Genomic DNA, 17457 nt, shown 5'->3' on the forward strand with positions numbered 1-17457 from the left:
TGTGGCACCATTGTACGATTTCACATTGGCATATACTGTTCATTAACACTTTCCTATCTTATACGGTTAAATAAACACAAACGTTGACATTCTCAGATTCGTTAACAGTAACATTCAGAGTGATGTTTTCACAGTCTATTCTTTATGTGCATTTAAGAACGTGACACGCGATGACACTATTGCTTGTAGTGCTGGACTTTCACTGATGACATCATAGAAGGGTCCTGCAGTTCGGCAGCCTCTCTTATCCAGACAGAGGCAGAGGAGAGACACAGTCCATCTCTCCGCCGAATCTCCCTGGGAAACGGTGCCCCGACTCGAGATGTTGCTTGAGTTTTACCGCATCTTGTAGTCATGGGAGATGGCTGCGTCGCAGAGCTGCCCTTTGAAATCCAGCTCAAAGGTGAAGTCCAAGTCACGCTGGAAGAAATCAAGAACTTTATTTCTTTGAAATCTGCCTTGTACTTTTTTTTTTATAAACCAGTGGTTTTCAATAAGGGGGGCAAGAACCACTAGGGGGCCTCAGCACACTTCCAAGATGGCTTAAAAGGTTAGTTCACCCAAAAATGAAAATTATCCCATAATTTACTCACCCTCAAGCCATCCTATATGACTTTGTTCTTTCAGCCAAACACAATTGGAGTTATATTAAAAAAAAATATCCGGTCCCACTTTATATTAAGTGGCCTTAACTACTATGTACTTACATTTAAATTAATCATTTGATACAATGCACTTATTGTGTACATACATGTTTTTACATTGTACTTATATTTTAAAAACACCTGCATGTAATTACATCTGTAATTCATTTCTGTATTTACATTTATAATTACACTGTTGACCCATCCCTTACACCTTACCCCTATCCTTAAACCTACCCATACCACCAAAGCTTTCCCTAACCTTACCCGTATCCCACCTCAAAAGCAGCAAAAGTGTTTTGCAATTCAATATGAACCCAATAAGTACATTGTACTTATTTTTTGATGTAGGAACATAGTAGTTAAGGCCACTTAATATAAAGTGGGACCAAATATCCTGGCTCTTCCAAGCTCAATAATGGGAGTGAATGGTACCCTAGATTTTGAAGCCCAAAAAAGCTCATCCATCCATCATAAAAGCAATACATACAGCTCCAGGGTGTTAATAAAGGCCTTCTGAAGCAAAATGATGTGTTTTTGTTATAAAAATATCCATATTTATAACTTTATAAACTATAATCACTGGCTTCCGGTAACTGTGATTTAAAAATAGGACAAAGCAAGCTAAAAAAAAAAAAAGGTAAAACGGCTTTATTTTATTTTATGTTTTATTTTATTTTATTTTGAGGGAATTTAAAAGTATGATTTATAGACCTGAAAAAGTCATGCAAGTTAGTAAAATATCTTAAAAAGCCATGGAAAAGTTTGTAATCATTTTTTCTAGTTATGTCAAGCTCTAAAACTATTTTATCAGGTAGAAATTACTAGTTGTAAGTAAAATACAATTTAAAAAACTTTAATTTCTAAAAATGTAATAACTAGATGGTAATGAACATTCAGCTATTGAAAATTAAGGAATTCTGGAATTTAATTATTTATTTTGATAAATTTCCATTAATAGTTTCTGTAAATAAGTTTGAAAATGAGAAGCTTTGTTATAACAGCAGAAGTAGGCCTACCAGAAATATCTTGGGTGGGCCTTCAAATTTTGTCTTGTAGTCAAAAACCACTGTTTTCTCTCCATCCCCATTTCCCACCCCCACATACACTTACAGCCTCACCTCATTATTCTCGTTGGGCTTCACGGTGATGCTGCCCAGGATTTCCTCTCCTCTCCGCACCGTTAAATAATCCTCCAGATAAAACACCGTCTGCTTCCAGTGAGTGCTGGGAGCGTCAGGGGCTGGAAGGGAATGTACAGTACATTGGCTCAGTTAGTAACAAATTTATTTGTAAGAGATAATAAGGACGGAATAAGTGAAGGCTGAACCTGTAGAAAAGCCCGTCTTTTTGTGACACTTGGTGAACTCGATGTTGAAGTACGTGACGAGAGCGTGAACATAGTCATTCCTCTGAATCTGCAGGCAGAAGGCTGAGGTGAACGTCAGGTCCTCTGGCTTCACCGTGTAGATGTCCACCTCCTGAAAGCGATATGTCACGTCTCACACTTTTTGGAGTAGAGATTGTTTAAACAGAGATTATGATGACCTGCATACTTGCACTAACAAAGTCCTTTGATGATCGGCCATGAGGTACTTTGGCTGTGATCTAAGCTTGAAGTGTAATGTGGTTTATGTCATATAGCCTTAACCCACACATCAAGACAGATCCAGTTTCAAAGACTAATATTGTTTGGCTGTGGCTATATTGGTGCCTGTATGAGCAGAGATGTTGGCACAAGTATCAGCCTTGGTGAACAAAGATCCTCTTACTCTTTGTGCAAACAACAGATCAGTGGCAGCATTGAGCTTTTCATTTGTTCAGTTCAACCTTTCATTTAATAAACCCCACAAAGAGGCCGAAATCATTCTCCTCTTCAAAGAGTTTGATCCCCCAGTTGATTCAGAGGCACAGTGAAAGCACAGCCTTTTCTTTCTTTCTTTCTTTCTTTCTTTCTTTCTTTCTTTCTTTCTTTCTTTTCTTTTCTTTTCTTTTCTTTTCTTTTCTTTCTTTCGCTGGTGGTAATCCAGCTCTCTCTGTCCCCTACATTGTATCTTTCTTTTGACATTCTTGACATTCAATATGCCTTCACTGACAAGCATATCATAAACCTTTTTTTTGCTCATGAAAAATGAAGCCCATTGCTCATAGGTCGCTGATTAAGAGTTCAGGAGATTTAAATGATTTAAAGGGATAGTTCACCCAAAAATGAAAATTATTTCATGATTTACTCACCCTCAAGCCATCCTAGGTGTATATGACTATCTTCTTTCAGACGAATACAATTGGAAATATATTTTAAAATATCCTTAGTCCTCCAAGGTTTATAAAGGTAGTGAAGGGGGGCCACATTTTGAAGCCCAAAATAATGCATCCATCCATCATAAAAGTAATCCATACAGCTCCAGGTGGTTAATAAAGGCCTTCTGAAGCAAAGCGATACATTTTGTAAGAAAAATATACATATTTAAAACTTTATTAACTATAATAACTAGCTTCCAACAGACGGCAGTACGCATTGATTAGTGGTGCAAGAGTGACCTCTGACCCGACACATGACGCAATGACGAACGCGGAAGCGCAGAGCAAAACCGGTCACGAATTAGAAGTCTAAAACGATCATTTTTAAAGAGAAATGTCGGAGGATTTTGACATAAGAGAAGAGAAGCTTGAGTTTTTTTGCCTTATTTCTTTGAACCACGAAAGGCATCTAAGCTTACGATACTCCTACATCCTGCAAGTATATCTTTTAAATATAGCCCCGATTATGTTAATCTGAAAAAAGATAGTCATATACACCTAGGATGGCTTTAGGGTGAGTAAATCAAGGGATCATTTTCTATCTTACTAACTTTCCCTTTAAGTATCATATTTGTCTCAGATATTTCTCTAAAACAAAATTAGGAAATTGTTGGACATGGAAATATGGAAAGCTCAGATACTTTGAGAGTTAATATCTCATTTTGATCATAATTTTTAAAAAATATATTATATATTATCAATTTAATATAATATATTATCTTTCCTACTGTATGGGATAAGACCATTTTAATGAAGTATAAGGATGTATAAGGCTTCAAATGACCTACATGATGATATTATTAGCATTATATCCAATAAGGATGTATTTCTGTTGGCTAATTTAAATGAATGATTGGTGTTTGTGTATGTGTTGAAATTAACACATTACCACACTGTCATCAGGCAGCTTTTTACTGCAAATGATTCTGTTATGTAACACCCACGCTACATGTGTTCCAAAGTGGCCTATCACAGAGTCAGTCAGTACTATGATTCAAATCAGATATTGCTCATGTATACATACATGGAGAGGCGTGCACATACTCGTACCTTAATGAGGCAGGAGTTGGTCACGACTTGTTTAGGATCTACTATGTCCACCAGGGGCTCCATCATAGCGACGTTCCGAATGCACGTCATGTCAAAACCATAGACGTTCTCCCACCCTGCAAGCACAGAGAAAATATATTTCAAGACATTTTAAAACTCGTATGTGTCTGAAAAGTGGAAAATCTGTGTGGCTGTGTCTGGTCGCCTTCATTTGGCCCTAAAATAGACTGCTGCCTCCTCTGTGTCTGGCAGCATTTGATTACATCCCCTCATGTGCGCTAGGCCGAGGCGAATCTCACACTTCCATCCAAAACATGAAGGAGGGAGCGAAAGGGATGGAGGAAAAGCAAACGTTTTGCTGCGGAGGAGTAATTGAGCTCAACAGGAATTTTTCCTGATGTTTTTCATTTCTTTTTTTTTTTAAGATAAATAAATGTGAGGCACTGATCAAGCCTCATTTTAGAACGAGAAAGAGAGAAGGTTTTTAATGATCATTAAATACAGTACATGTAGTTGCCTCATTGCAGTAAGTGTGTGTGTGTGTGTGTGTGTACTCACAGTGGATTTTGAAGTCTTTGTATTGTCGATCCTCAATGGCGACCACATACAATGTCGCTCTGTCTGGAAACATGAAACCGCCAGGTTTCTGAAAAAAGACAGGAAAGAGAACTCTCAGATATCACCTATGAAAAATATAATGGCTAGTTGACGTATGTCCAACTCAATTTTGGTAAAAGTTCAAATATTATTAATAGTAGAAGTATATAGTAATAAAACACCATATTATAATATAATATAATTATTATCTAAATTATATATACAGTACAGTCCAAAAGTTTGGAACCACTAAGATTTTTTATGTTTTTAAAAGAAAAATACATTTATTTAATTCAAAATACAGTAAAAAACAGTAATATTGTGAAATATTATTACAATTTAAAATAACTGTTTTCTATTTGAATATATTTCACAAAGTAATTTATTCCTGTGATCCAAAGCTGAATTTTCAGCATCATTACTCCAGTCTTCAGTGTCACATGATCCTTCAGAAATCATTCTAATATGCTGATCTGCTGCTCAAGAAACATTTAATGTGTACAATTGTACAAAATATTTGTGTACAATATTTTTTTTCAGGATTATTTGATGAATAGAAAGTTCAAAAGAACAGTGTTTATCTGAAATCTAATCTTTTGTAACATTATAAATGTCTTTACTGCCACTTTTGATTGATTTAATGCATCCTTGCTGAATAAAAGTATTCATTTCTTTCATTTCTTTTCAAAAAAATAAAAATAAAAATTCTTACTGACCCCAAACTTTTGAACGGTAGTGTATAATGCTACAGAAGCTTTGTATTTCAGATAAATGCTGTTCTTTTGAACTTTCTATTCATCAAGGAATCCTGAAAAAAAAGTACACAACTGTTTTCAACATTGAAAATAATCATAAATGTTTATTGAGCAGCAGATCAGCATATTAGAATGATTTCTGAAGGATCATGTGACACTGAAGACTGGAGTAATGATGCTGAAAATTCAGCTTTGCATCACAGGAATAAATTACTTTGTCAAATATATTTAAATAGTACACAGTTATTTTAAATTGTAATAATATTTCACAATATTACTGTTTTTACTGTATTTTTAATTAAATAAATGTAGCCTTGGTAAGCAGACGAAACTTCTTTTAAAAACATTAAAAATCTTAGTGGTTCCAAACTTTTGGGCTGTACTGTGTGTGTGTATATATGTATATATATGATAATAGACACTGCTGAAACTGCTTGAAATTTAAGGTCAACTACCCTCATTAAACATTTTAATTTACAAACATGCATTCCTGGCATATGCGTGATTATATTCCTATTATTCCAGTGACTTCACATCATTCAATCTTTTCCTTTCTGTTCAGTGCACCATAAAATAACTCTAGGGTGAAACAATGTGTTGGCACCAACACAATGGTTCTATAAAAAATCTCTAACAAGCCACTTGTCCTCTGGACCAAATTGTCATTCAGTGGTAGACATTCATCAGCAGTCCAGTGACTAGCCACTCATTCCCATTATAAATGATAATTTTCAGCATGGACACATGCTTCACATTCTAATTAGTCAAATAACCTTGGCCTTGGGACAGCCAACACACACACACTGACCAGCCATTTGTCCCTGGCGTAGATGACAGTATTGAGCATAGACTCATAGAAAAGACAGTAGCCCATCCACTCTGAAATGATGATGTCCACCTGATCCACGGGCAGTTCAGTCTCCTCCACCTTCCCTTTAATGATGGTAATAACTACAAGATGCACAAAAAATAAAGACAGTGAGGCTTGCATTGAGCTGATTTTATTCTATATAATTTACAATTATATAAGTCTCAAAAATAAAATCAAGTCTCATCCGAAACTTTTTGTTTCATTCATAAATAAGTTACATTACAGAAATCAAATGGGTTACAAACCCAGCATTTAGTCACAAGAATGATAAGAATGTCACAAGAATGACAATATAAAGTTACATTTGATTGATGGGGTTATTCATGGTTTTCTCTCGCTCCCTCTTCTTTTCTCCCATCCTCTCCATTATTCCCATTTTTCAAAAGGCAGGTTGCCAATCTCCAATTTCCATGCCTGTGTGTGTGTGTGTGTGTGTATGTAGAGCAGTGACTCCTCTCTCACACTGACTCAGGCTTCTCACCCGCCTGCTGCTCTCCAGTGTTAATGAGAGCTGCTGTGGACAACTAAACAACTTCTGTCATCACACCACAAGAGGAGGGTGTTAGCTACAGGAAGTGAATATACAGCTTCCTGTGTTATGGAACTCCACTTGCCAACAGGAAATATATGACTCTTCTATTCCACACAAGAATTCAGATCAGACCTAAACACTGTGCTGTGTCCTAACAGCAGATTGTCTTACCATTGTCCAGGTGATTTGATTTGATGATTTTTTCGGAATACTCTGATATACTGGAACATTCAATCTACAAAACGAAATGAAAATTAGCTTAATTATATTAGCATAATTAGTAAGATAATTACATGAACCGTATTAGAGGTATGCTAGTGGAATCAAGCCAGATGGAATGCTTTTTCATGCATAACTTCAAGTTTGATTGGATTTGGGTTTGTATTTTAAGAAAAAAGTAATTATTATAAAATAATTGCTAAAATATTTTTTTGAAATATACTGTTTGTATCACTCTGCTTTTCTTTGTTTGGCCATTCCAGACTGTGTATTAGTAGCCATGTTTCACTGACTCTTTCTGCAAGTTACATTGCTTTGCCAGTAGGTGGTGACAAGTGACTGTCTTAATGAGTGAATCAATCAATCAACCGATTTGTTAAAAAAATGGTTCATACAGGAATGAAACAAATAGGCTTGTTTGAGATGCATCGGCGCTGTGCAGACCGATCGGTGTATGACATCAAAGTACCGCAAGAGCAATTCAAAAGCATAAGGAGTCTTATATTATCTCCAAACACTCTTGCTGTCATATGCCGATCATTCTGTGCAGCGCCGATACATCTCGAACAAGCCTAACAACTACTGTCTCTATGCATGAGTCATTGAATCATTCACTCAACTGATTCATTCAAAACCACTGACTGATTAAGGAATGCCACTTACTTTTTTTGCTCGGAGTCACTTTTTTTGGCTTTGTTTGGAAATATTTTCATTGGTAAAGCAAAAAAAGACAAAGTAACTGCCAATAATTTATCTAAATCACAATAACGATGTTTATCTAAATATCAGCACAGCCATCTACTCCAGTTTTTTGCTGATATTATGCGTATTGCATGTTCAAATGCTTGCATTTATGTCCTATGCGAGCCTGCTAGAAGAGTTTTCAGTTTACAATTATTAAGATAAATGTTATTTTTATCTGGAAAATGCATAAATGTGCATTTTAAATGTCTATGAACCTGTGTGAACCCTTTCTTCTTATATGTTTCTGTGCTTTGGACACAAACAGAAAACTCTTTTGCTTATTGTGGCATAGAAAAGATAAAAAAGCGACTAGAACTGGACCTAGTGGGTGGATCAATGGAGTGTTATCTAACTACAGACCAGAAGCACAGTAACGGTACTGATATTATCAACATGCTCTCCCACTCTGTCTCTCCAGATATACATAGATATAGTTTGGGAGTGTATAAAAAGCAGAATTTCTGCAGCAATGCCTGCATGTTGCCCTCTAACTTAAACCTATTGTATATTACAGTAAACGCGCTTGTAATGTGTTATTTGAGTCCTCACCCCGTACACATGCTTGGCTCCTGCCTTAGCAGCAAACATGGAGAGGATTCCGGTTCCGCTGCCCACATCAAGAACAATCTTATCCTTAAAGATGTGTTTATTGTGGTACATGGAGTTCCTATAAGTCAGCGTCCTCACCTCATCCTTTAGCATTTCCTATTGAGAGGAAAAAACAACAACTTTTAGTCAGACTATAGCAACATTTTATTAGCTGGGGTCATGAATTGAGAAATCAACTTTGCCTTGAGCCTTTGATATATAAAAGGTCATCGTACTGTAAGAATGTCCTGTAAGTCTCAGAACTGAAAACTTCCTTGTTAGTCTAATAAAAGCTTTTATTGACACCAGGCCCATCGATCGACTTGTCCTGAAATGTGCCTATTGATCAAAAATAGGTGAAACGCCGCCTCCAAAGAAAAAATCAATGCTTACTTCATCATTACAACGTTAGCCCCGCCCACTGTCTTGTTAGTGAGATGACGAGGAGAGAAATGCGATACAGGACTGAAAACATTACCTTTCAAAGCGTTCTAATGCGAGGAATGTGTTTTTTTTTAAATATTTTTATCATAACAATGTGAATGTCTCAGTTGAGCTTTATTGCAAACAGACTTTTACCATATGGACTTGACGGTAATGCAACGACATGTAAGTAACTGTTAATTCTAATGCCTGATCTAATACGTAATGATTCAAGTACAGTCAGATGTTCTTTGTCTATGTGTCAGTAAATCAAACCAGTGACTACGTGGTAAATTTCACATTGCTTCTCTTAGTAGGATGAAAATAATCTGTTATTTAAACAGTAATTAAATTATATATAGAAAGCGATCAAAGAACGCTCCCTTTACAATCACTAGAGCTGTCAATCAAACAGCATGTGCTGGAGCTGTCAATCAAACAGCATGAGTTTATCAGTGACTGAGTTCTGGACTTGCGCTAAAACTCCTGTTTTATTTAACGAATCTCTAAAGCCGAGTTCAGACTGCACGATTTTAGCCCCTATTTTGGCTCGCCGACAGGTTTTGAGAAATCGCAGACAAATGCCCGAAATCACAGGCAAATCGGTGCTCGTTCACGCGAGTGACAATCACGCAGTGTGAATGAGCAAAGACGTGATCTGAGAGAATCGCAGACGAGTCGCCAACACCCGTGAAATCTTTGGCATGCTAAATATCTGGACCTGTCGGAGATTCAAAATCCTGCTGTGTGAAAAGTGTTCTGACTGAAAACTATATCGGCGATGACCAACAGCCAATGAGAGAGCAAGATACAGAGCAGCTGGGATTCGGGGAGGAGTTAGCTTTGTTTCAGAAAAAGGCTTCTTCTCGGTCTATTTGGACCCAAGAAATGGAACCCGGACTACTTTGAAAATCGTGCAGTCTGAACTCTGCTTTAGTTACATCGAGTTTGCACTGTTAGTTACGATGAAAGCATTGAAAACAGAGCGTTCAAATAAGAGAGCTAAAATCAAGGTACTTTTATCTCTCATTTCTGGACCTTTTCTCTTGGACTGTGCTATGGAGGACAATATATAGGACACAAAGCGCAGTGTCTCCAGGATTCTTTTTATAGAGACAGGTCTCCATTTAGCCTGCTGGGATTAACTGATACACATCTTTCCAAGCACCCCCTCCCCCCGCTCTAATTCTCTTTCCTTTTTCTTTCTCTCTTTCTCCATCTCACTATCTTACTCTTGTCCTTCTTTTTCTGTGTGTTATCAAGAACTGTTCTTTTATCTGCAGACAGATCCAATTTGACCCTCGTGCTCTAAATGTGCCGGTATCAAAGGTGTTCTCTCAGTTCTTTGTGAATGAGCTGAGAAGATGGTTTCAGTGACACATTTAAGTATGTTCTTATCATCAGCTGCACATGATAAAAGTTTTTCATCTTGGACTAGCATACTTCACCAGCTCCCATACTAGATCCAAACTGGACCTTCGATTACCTCATGAATTCCAAAGTGGGCATAGGAGTCAAAATAGTAGTCCCGTGATGTCATCTCCTCCGGGTTGAGTAGCTTGGCCATCTTGCCTCGTCCCGGACAAGCAGACAGTGCAGAGACGTGTGGTGTGTGTGGGGGGTGTGCAACATGATGAACCGAAGTCACTGGCTTTGGTAGCGGAGAAGGTTGCAAAGACTGGGACGAGGGCACACTGGAAATATGCTGCTGCTTCTGGCGCTGCTGGTAAAGTCAACAGTAAAATAATCTGAAAAGGCTCACTATCCTACATCACCACATAATGGATTCAATGAGTGTGATTATGCATTTGGCAGACAGTTTTATCTAAATTAACTCATACTGTGTTCGAAGTATACAGTGAATCAGTTTATACACTCGTCAGGAGTCAAACCCATGACCTTGGAATTGCTATATCCCACTTTTTGAGCTATACATGCAATTTATTTAAAATAAAATGAAAGAAAAAAATTCAATAAAAGAAAATATTGACAATTTTTTTTTTTTTTTTTAGGTTTGACCTTTTTCCAAGGCATTTTTTTTTTCATGTGATGAATAAATAAATAATGTCAAAACAGCTTTGTAAAAATATGTGTAGAAAACATTTAGAGCAGATAAATGAGACCCTGGACCACAAAACCATAAAGGTCAATTTTTTGAAAGTGTGATTTATACATCATCTGAAAGCTGAATAAATAAGCTTTCCATATGATGATATGTTAGGATAGGACAATATTTGGCAGAGGTAAAACTATTTGAAAATCTGGAATCTGAGGGTGCAAAAATAAAAAACAAATATAAAAAAAATATTGAGAAAATCACCTTTAAAGTTGTCCAAATGAAGTCCTTAGCAATGCATATCCACTCACAAAAATATTTTTTATATATATATTTACGGTGGTAAATTTACAAAATATCTTCATGGAACATGATCTTTACTTAATATCCTAATGATTTTTAGCATAAAAGAAAATTCGATCATTTTGACCCATACAATGTACTGTTGGCTATTGCTACAAATATACCCGTGCGACTTATGACTGGTTTTGTGATCTAGGGTCACAAATGTGTTTCACCTTGCTTTTCAGGGCTTCTAATACAGTATTTAGTGCACCAATTAACAACGTCAACGTTTAAATCAGGTATGCAAAGGTGAATATGCTAATTAGCCGGGGAGGGGGGCAAAATACTGCAGCACCAAGGACAGCGCTCAGCCGTGTCGCGATGACCCAACAGACTACATAAAAGAGCAACTGAGTGCTATTCAGCACGCACATCACTACGTTTATAGTCTTACTTTATCGTATAGGCACAAATTTAGGCTAATTTGTTGTGTTCGAGGTTTCTAAGAGGCATCTTGCATTAGATATATCTGCTTGATCTTTACGCAACCTACGCGCACCATAAATATTAATATAGGCTAAACCTCTCAATTTAGCTTTCGGTGTGGTGTGTGATCGCGAATCTTTCAGGACGAGGGAACTGGACGTGTTCTGCTCTGCTTTCTGCTTTGGATCTCTCTGTTCTTTCGCCTGCATAGTCACACATCACCGGGCACTGATTTGTATGACCTCCAAACCAGCGCGTCATTTTACGCGATCATGCACTTAAACACACATATAAGCGACTAGAATGAATCACCTGCGGTTTACAAGTGTATATCTGAATGTTTGGACGAGCATTGATGTATTATGCATGACTTAAGGAATCTTTGACTTACCTCCGAGCTCTCCGCATCCGCCATCTTTCTCCGCAGGAGCAGGCACCGCGATGAGTGCCTCAGTCCCATGCGAGCCAACGGGATCCGGATTAACTAGATAAGGGCAAGTGTTGTCACTAAATGTCCTACAAAAGTTTTAAAACGTACTGCAGTGAGCAATACTCGGTTTGCGATTTAAAACGACCAATTTGTTAATTTGCACAGCTGTGGTAAATAAACAATAAATGCCTAAAAGGAAACTAATAGGGAATAGGTCATAAAGACTTCTTAGGTAGTCCCTTAACTCCATGATTCCGGGTCCTACTGAAAGTCCATCGCGCAAAAGTTCTTCCAGAGGTTCTAAGCGCCACTTGGAGACCAGTTGAGCCACGGCGCGTCAGCATCCACATCACCTGCCGCTGCGCATCGCCGCGCTATCTATAGTCTGACAGATCAGAACGCATATTTTTATTTCAGTTTAACTTGATAATCATTTATTATTCAATTCGTAATAAGTCGTCGAATCCTAGTTGTCCACTTCGACGCGTTGCGGTCAGTCAATTGCGTCTGGATCAAGCGGAAAGTTGGAGTTGAAAGAGTGTGCGGACTGAACTCGAGCGCAGCGAGTGCAGAACTGGAGCGATATCAGTAGCTGAATTAGTGCCTCCCACACAAGTATCGCACCTCCACTTTCTCAAAATAAAGAACACAAGGCCGACTACATTTTAATCCATTTTAAAGCTGGAACTTTTCAACACAAACATGTACGTTTGCATTTTACAGACGCTTTTATCCAAAGCTATTACATTACATTCAAAGTATAGGGCATCTTAGTTTATTGCCTATAGGAATCGAGCCAATGACCTTGGCGTTGCTAACGCAAGTATTCAGATTGATTGTTCATAAATATTCCTCGTTTTCAACCCAAATTTTCAACAAAAATTCAACTTAATAACGTGATTAATGTTGGTCTCTGAAACCAAAGATTTAAAACTAAATGCAATGAACTTTCAAGACATTCAAAGCATTGATTCACACACTACAATATCTTGCTTCCATATATTTAATGTGTCGATAATTTCAGCCATTCCTCTTAAAGTCACAAAGTAGTCATACAATTATTTTTGATGCTTCATGATTTAAGCTTACCTTATATGAGTTCAGAGTTTGCGTTGGTTAAATCAATCGCCTTCATTGCATTAACTCAAATTATTTATTTAAATGAACTCAACATTTTAAGGCAACCAGGTTAAACCAACAATTCCTTTTTACAGTACATTGTAAAATTTATTTCTTGGCTTCAAAAAGACTCCAAACTATGCTATATTGGAAAACAGTCATATCAGATTAGTACAGGTCTATTTTTATGGAAGGTTAAATGACCAATAATATTATGACTGTAAACCCTAATGCTCAAAATATTTAATTGCTTTGATTAGGGCAAATTAAACAAATTAATTAATTCAAATTAAATTTTATGAGTATTTAGAACATTCTTTTTTCTTTTGAGTTCATGAAGCAGACACATTTTAAGTAATCTGAATTGTTTAATTGTTTTGAGTTTTATGAACTAATTTCTTTTAAATTAGACAAACTTAAATTTACCTGAAACTGGGCTGAGATTTCTATTTCCCAGCATGCTTTTCCAAGGGAGAATAAATATTAAAATTAAGTGCTAATACTCAAAATACTCCGAAATTTCAAGATAGGAGTAAATAAAATGTATTAATATCTGCCAGTTCTGCTTACTTAAACTTAAATTTCTTAACTTAAAAAATTAGATTTTTTTGAGTTCTGCCAACTTTTTACAGTGTATAGATTAAGTCAGATGAACAAATGAAAATAATCTGAAGGTTAAATTATTGTTTTGTTGTATTGTGATTATTGTTATAATTATTTTCATTATAATTACACATTCATTGATATCTGGTAATTTGTCTTATGTTTGCATTTAATTTGTTTTTAGACTGCAGCACAAGACCCTGTCCCAATAAAATTTGGAGAATATCTTTATTCGGTTAGCACATCTTTTGCACATCTGTTGTCTGTGGCAATCTAAGCTCACATGTGGCTTGAATTCACGTGTCTATAATGTGTGGGATTCTAGTTTTGGAGTCGAACGGCGGCCCCCTCATTGTTTTAACATGCCACCCACTCATCTGCTTGTGTAATCCCTGGAGCTAATGTGGGAGGCAGTCCTGGCCAGAACATACTCTCTTTCTGTCACACACACACACGTTTATGAGTTTAAAGGCCAATATCCTCTCCATCCATCCAAATATTCGAAAACATGTGGAAATAGCAAGAGTCAACAATGAAAATGATATTTTCCCAGCATTGAAAATGTCAACACGATAAACAAACTCAATCAGTAGAGCACTCTCGGTAATGGAGCTCGTGGTGTGATCTACCAGACCGAAATAAAGGTACGCTCCGTTGTATCCTGCTGATAGGACTTCCAACACATGGGCTGCTCATGTATAACACTGAAGGACGGATGCCCACGCATGCTGAGTAATACCACACACTCGCACTCGGCACCACAGCACCATACACTGTCAATCACACACACACAGGCTTAAAACATATCCAGAAGAAAATGTGGGCAGCGGACAGCAAAACACTAATTATTTGCTGAATTTCCTGAAGCCCAATGCTTTGTTTCTGGCATTGAGAGTGTTTTCGTCAAGTAAATATCCTTGAATCTCAGTTGTGTTATCTCACTCTTGAGAAAAAAATGTTTTTATGACCAAACAGAAATGTTTTGTTGTTTGGTCTTTATCTGTGTACTGAAATGGTCCTGAAACAGCAGGATTGTCCTTGGCCTTGTTGTCAGTCTGCTAAATGAAAGTCTTTTCTGAGACTTCATGGAGGAAGTGTGTGTGCGTGTGTGAGTGTTGTCCTTCTTTTGGTCCTTTTCACTATCCGGTAAGTCATTTCCATGCGTCTGTTCGCACATATACACACGAACTCTTGCCGTCCACCATGAAGGTGCCATTTAGCTTAGAACTGAGGACGAAAGGAGGACACAACAATAAAATAACAGGGGAGCGGCAGAGAAAACCAGACAGAACCAGGCGGGAATCACAATGATTCAAATTCAAAAGGATAAACAACAGTTCAATAGGCTGAGTTCCTTTTCAAAGTTCTCTGTCATCTGCTGCATTGTTAATGTCATCTTTTTTTTTCCATCTTCCCGATGCTTGCATGCTTGTTGTCCCTGATGTCTCCGCTTGTACCTGGATTTCCATCTGATTTGGCTCAGATTTGAGTCCCTGAATGAAAACTCTGCAGTCTATTGTCAATCAACAGACGTTTTATCAGGAAAAAAGACAGATAGAAGATGCAGAACTTTAATCTCAAATTCAATGAGATTGTGTTCATTTCCATTAGGAGCCCTAACAGAGCCAGAATACAGATTAGCGATGACATTTCTCACTTTAAGTGGCTTTGTTGCTCTCTCAGTAGACTCTTTCCATTAATTCAGACATGATGGATAACATTTTCCTCTCTAATGCTGTTTCAGCTGGAAAACTGTGTCACAGGCAGGTGACTGCGGCTCATATCCGCTGCCTATGGCGGCGTGTGTTCTCCTAATGGGGTTTTGACTTTATTAGGTTACTGGGATTGAGCTTTGAAAGACAAAGGCGCACAGAAGAACTTGTGTGTGTGAAAGGGCAGAGAGCACGTCTGAAGCTTGTGTTTGAGTTCAAACGGAGAGTCAACTGAAAGTCAAGCAGCATGCATTGAGAAACTGTCAGTATTATTTTCATATCAGGAAAGATTTTGTGAAAGTGAATCATTGAGATTTGGCAAGCGTAACTTACTTTGCCCCTTCATTGACTTGGCTTTCATTACAACTGGGGGAAATTGACAGATGTAGGTACTTAAAATAATTAGAAGAAGCATGACAAATCTATACTTTCTCAAAGCGCACATGACTGTAAAAATAATGCTATAAACATGAACAAAACAACATATGCAATGTAAAAAAAAAAACAATTGTATGTTTACAAAAATAAGAAACATGTGCAACTAATGTGATTGTTCATGCAGGGGATTCTGAGAATCTAATTTAATATAAGGTAACACTTTATTTTACAGTGCCGTAGTTACACGTTACTACATGTACTTATAGTAATAACAGTAAATTATGCATAATTACAAGTAACTAACTCTAAACCAAACCCTAACTCTAACTGTAACTCTATAGTAAGTACACATAGTTAATTAATAGTACTCAGTACTTATTTGAGTAATTACAATGTAACTACGGCACTGTAAAATAAAGTGTAACCTAATATAATATAATATAAAAAGAAACATGTGCAACAAATGTAATTGTTCATGCAGGGAATTCTGGGAATGGACATTGTTACATAATGCTTTTAACCTATAATATAATATAATAGTTACAGTTGTACTGGTTTGAAGAGATGAGGCAGGTACGGATTTCCACAATACACAACACTTTAATCCAAAAGGCAAGGAGAACCAAACATACAACGTAAACATAATGTTAAGTAACATTTAAGACGGACAAGGAGTGAAGGGAGTGAGTGCAATATAAAGGGAGTGCTATCAATAGAGTCCAGGTGCAGGTGATCCGTGATGAGGAGGAGAAGACGAGGGAAGTGAGTGCAGGTGAGGAGACACGAGGATCATGGGATTTGGAGTCCGGGAGACAAGGGATCCGTGACAGTACCTCCCCCTCCCGGTAGGCGCGTCCTCGCGCCGTAGGAGAAACACCGGGGAGGGGGGGTGGGCGCCCTAGAGACCTCATGCCGGTGCAGGGAGAGGCATGGGTAGGAGTGGAGGTCTCCAGGGCGGGTCCATGAGCCATGGCGGGTCAGGTGCAGTGGGCTGCCACGGTGGGTCAGGTGCAGCGGGCTGCCACGGCGGGTCAGGTGCCCAGGTGGCGGTGAGGATCCAGCGGGACAGGGCGATGCTGCAGGCTCGGCCGACCGAGGCGCAGGCGGGGCTCCAGAAGGCCGCAGAGGAGCCAGAGCGACAGCCGACCAAAGGGACGCAGGAGGGAGTGAGGAAGCCAACGGAGCGTGAGGGACGAAGGGACGAGGTGAACACCGAGGAGTGCAGTCCTGATGTGAGGGAAGGCCGACGAATGACTGATGCGGAACCGGGGGGAGGATGGAGCCTGGCGGAACTGGTGGACTGATGGGCCACGGTGGAGATGAGGGAGGTTGGAGCCAAGGGGAAGCATCTGGACCAACGGGCCGAGGTGGAGTCCTGGGTGAGGTGGCTTGAGGTGGAGGTGCATTGTGGACATTAGTGGCAGGAGGTGGGAGAGGGAGGCAGGGAGGGAAAACAGTCTTAAAGTTCATAATTGGAGCAGCTGGCTCGGCGGCGGCTGGAGCTGAGGGCTCGGCGGCGGAGGCTGGAGAAACTGGCTCGGTCCAGAAGTCTATTAGCCAGGCCGCATCATCTGGCGGCTTGCACAGAGTTGGAGCGGCGGGCTCTGGAGAGACTGGAGCGGCGGGCTCTGGAGAGACTGGAGCGGCGGGCTCTGGAGAGACTG

At 38.6% G+C, this 17457-nt stretch overlaps 1 protein-coding gene across 2 annotated transcripts; it reads right to left on the reverse strand.

Annotated features, from left to right (window-relative positions):
- Nucleotides 1-105: 105 nt before the first annotated feature.
- prmt8b (protein arginine methyltransferase 8b) lies at nucleotides 106-12197 on the reverse strand. 2 transcript variants are annotated; one of them, XM_048156032.1, is made up of 10 exons: nucleotides 11943-12197; nucleotides 10211-10444; nucleotides 8263-8418; nucleotides 6922-6985; nucleotides 6156-6298; nucleotides 4554-4641; nucleotides 3996-4111; nucleotides 1975-2125; nucleotides 1766-1887; nucleotides 106-420 (listed from the first exon to the last, which is right to left on the reverse strand). In XM_048156032.1, the coding sequence occupies exons 1-10, from the start codon at nucleotides 12009-12011 to the stop codon at nucleotides 337-339; spliced, it is 1227 nt and encodes a 408-aa protein (XP_048011989.1). In that variant the 5' UTR covers nucleotides 12012-12197; the 3' UTR covers nucleotides 106-336. The 2 variants fall into 2 exon arrangements, with proteins under 2 accessions (XP_048011989.1, XP_048011988.1); XM_048156031.1 differs by having other exon boundaries at nucleotides 10211-10447.
- Between the last annotated feature and the right edge of the window lie 5260 nt (nucleotides 12198-17457).

This window comes from Megalobrama amblycephala, linkage group LG14 (assembly GCF_018812025.1).
Source record: "Megalobrama amblycephala isolate DHTTF-2021 linkage group LG14, ASM1881202v1, whole genome shotgun sequence".
Taxonomy (NCBI): Eukaryota; Metazoa; Chordata; class Actinopteri; order Cypriniformes; family Xenocyprididae; genus Megalobrama; species Megalobrama amblycephala.

Coding starts and splice junctions, on each gene's coding strand:
- prmt8b (XM_048156031.1), bottom strand. CDS start 12,011: ATGGGACTGAGGCACTCATCGCGGTGCCTGCTCCTGCGGAGAAAGATG. Junction 10,448..11,942: donor CGGATGCGGAGAGCTCGGAG/GTAAGTCAAAGA, acceptor TGACTTTACCAG/CAGCGCCAGAAGCAGCAGCA. Junction 421..1,765: donor AGCCCAACGAGAATAATGAG/GTGAGGCTGTAA, acceptor GATTTCTTCCAG/CGTGACTTGGACTTCACCTT.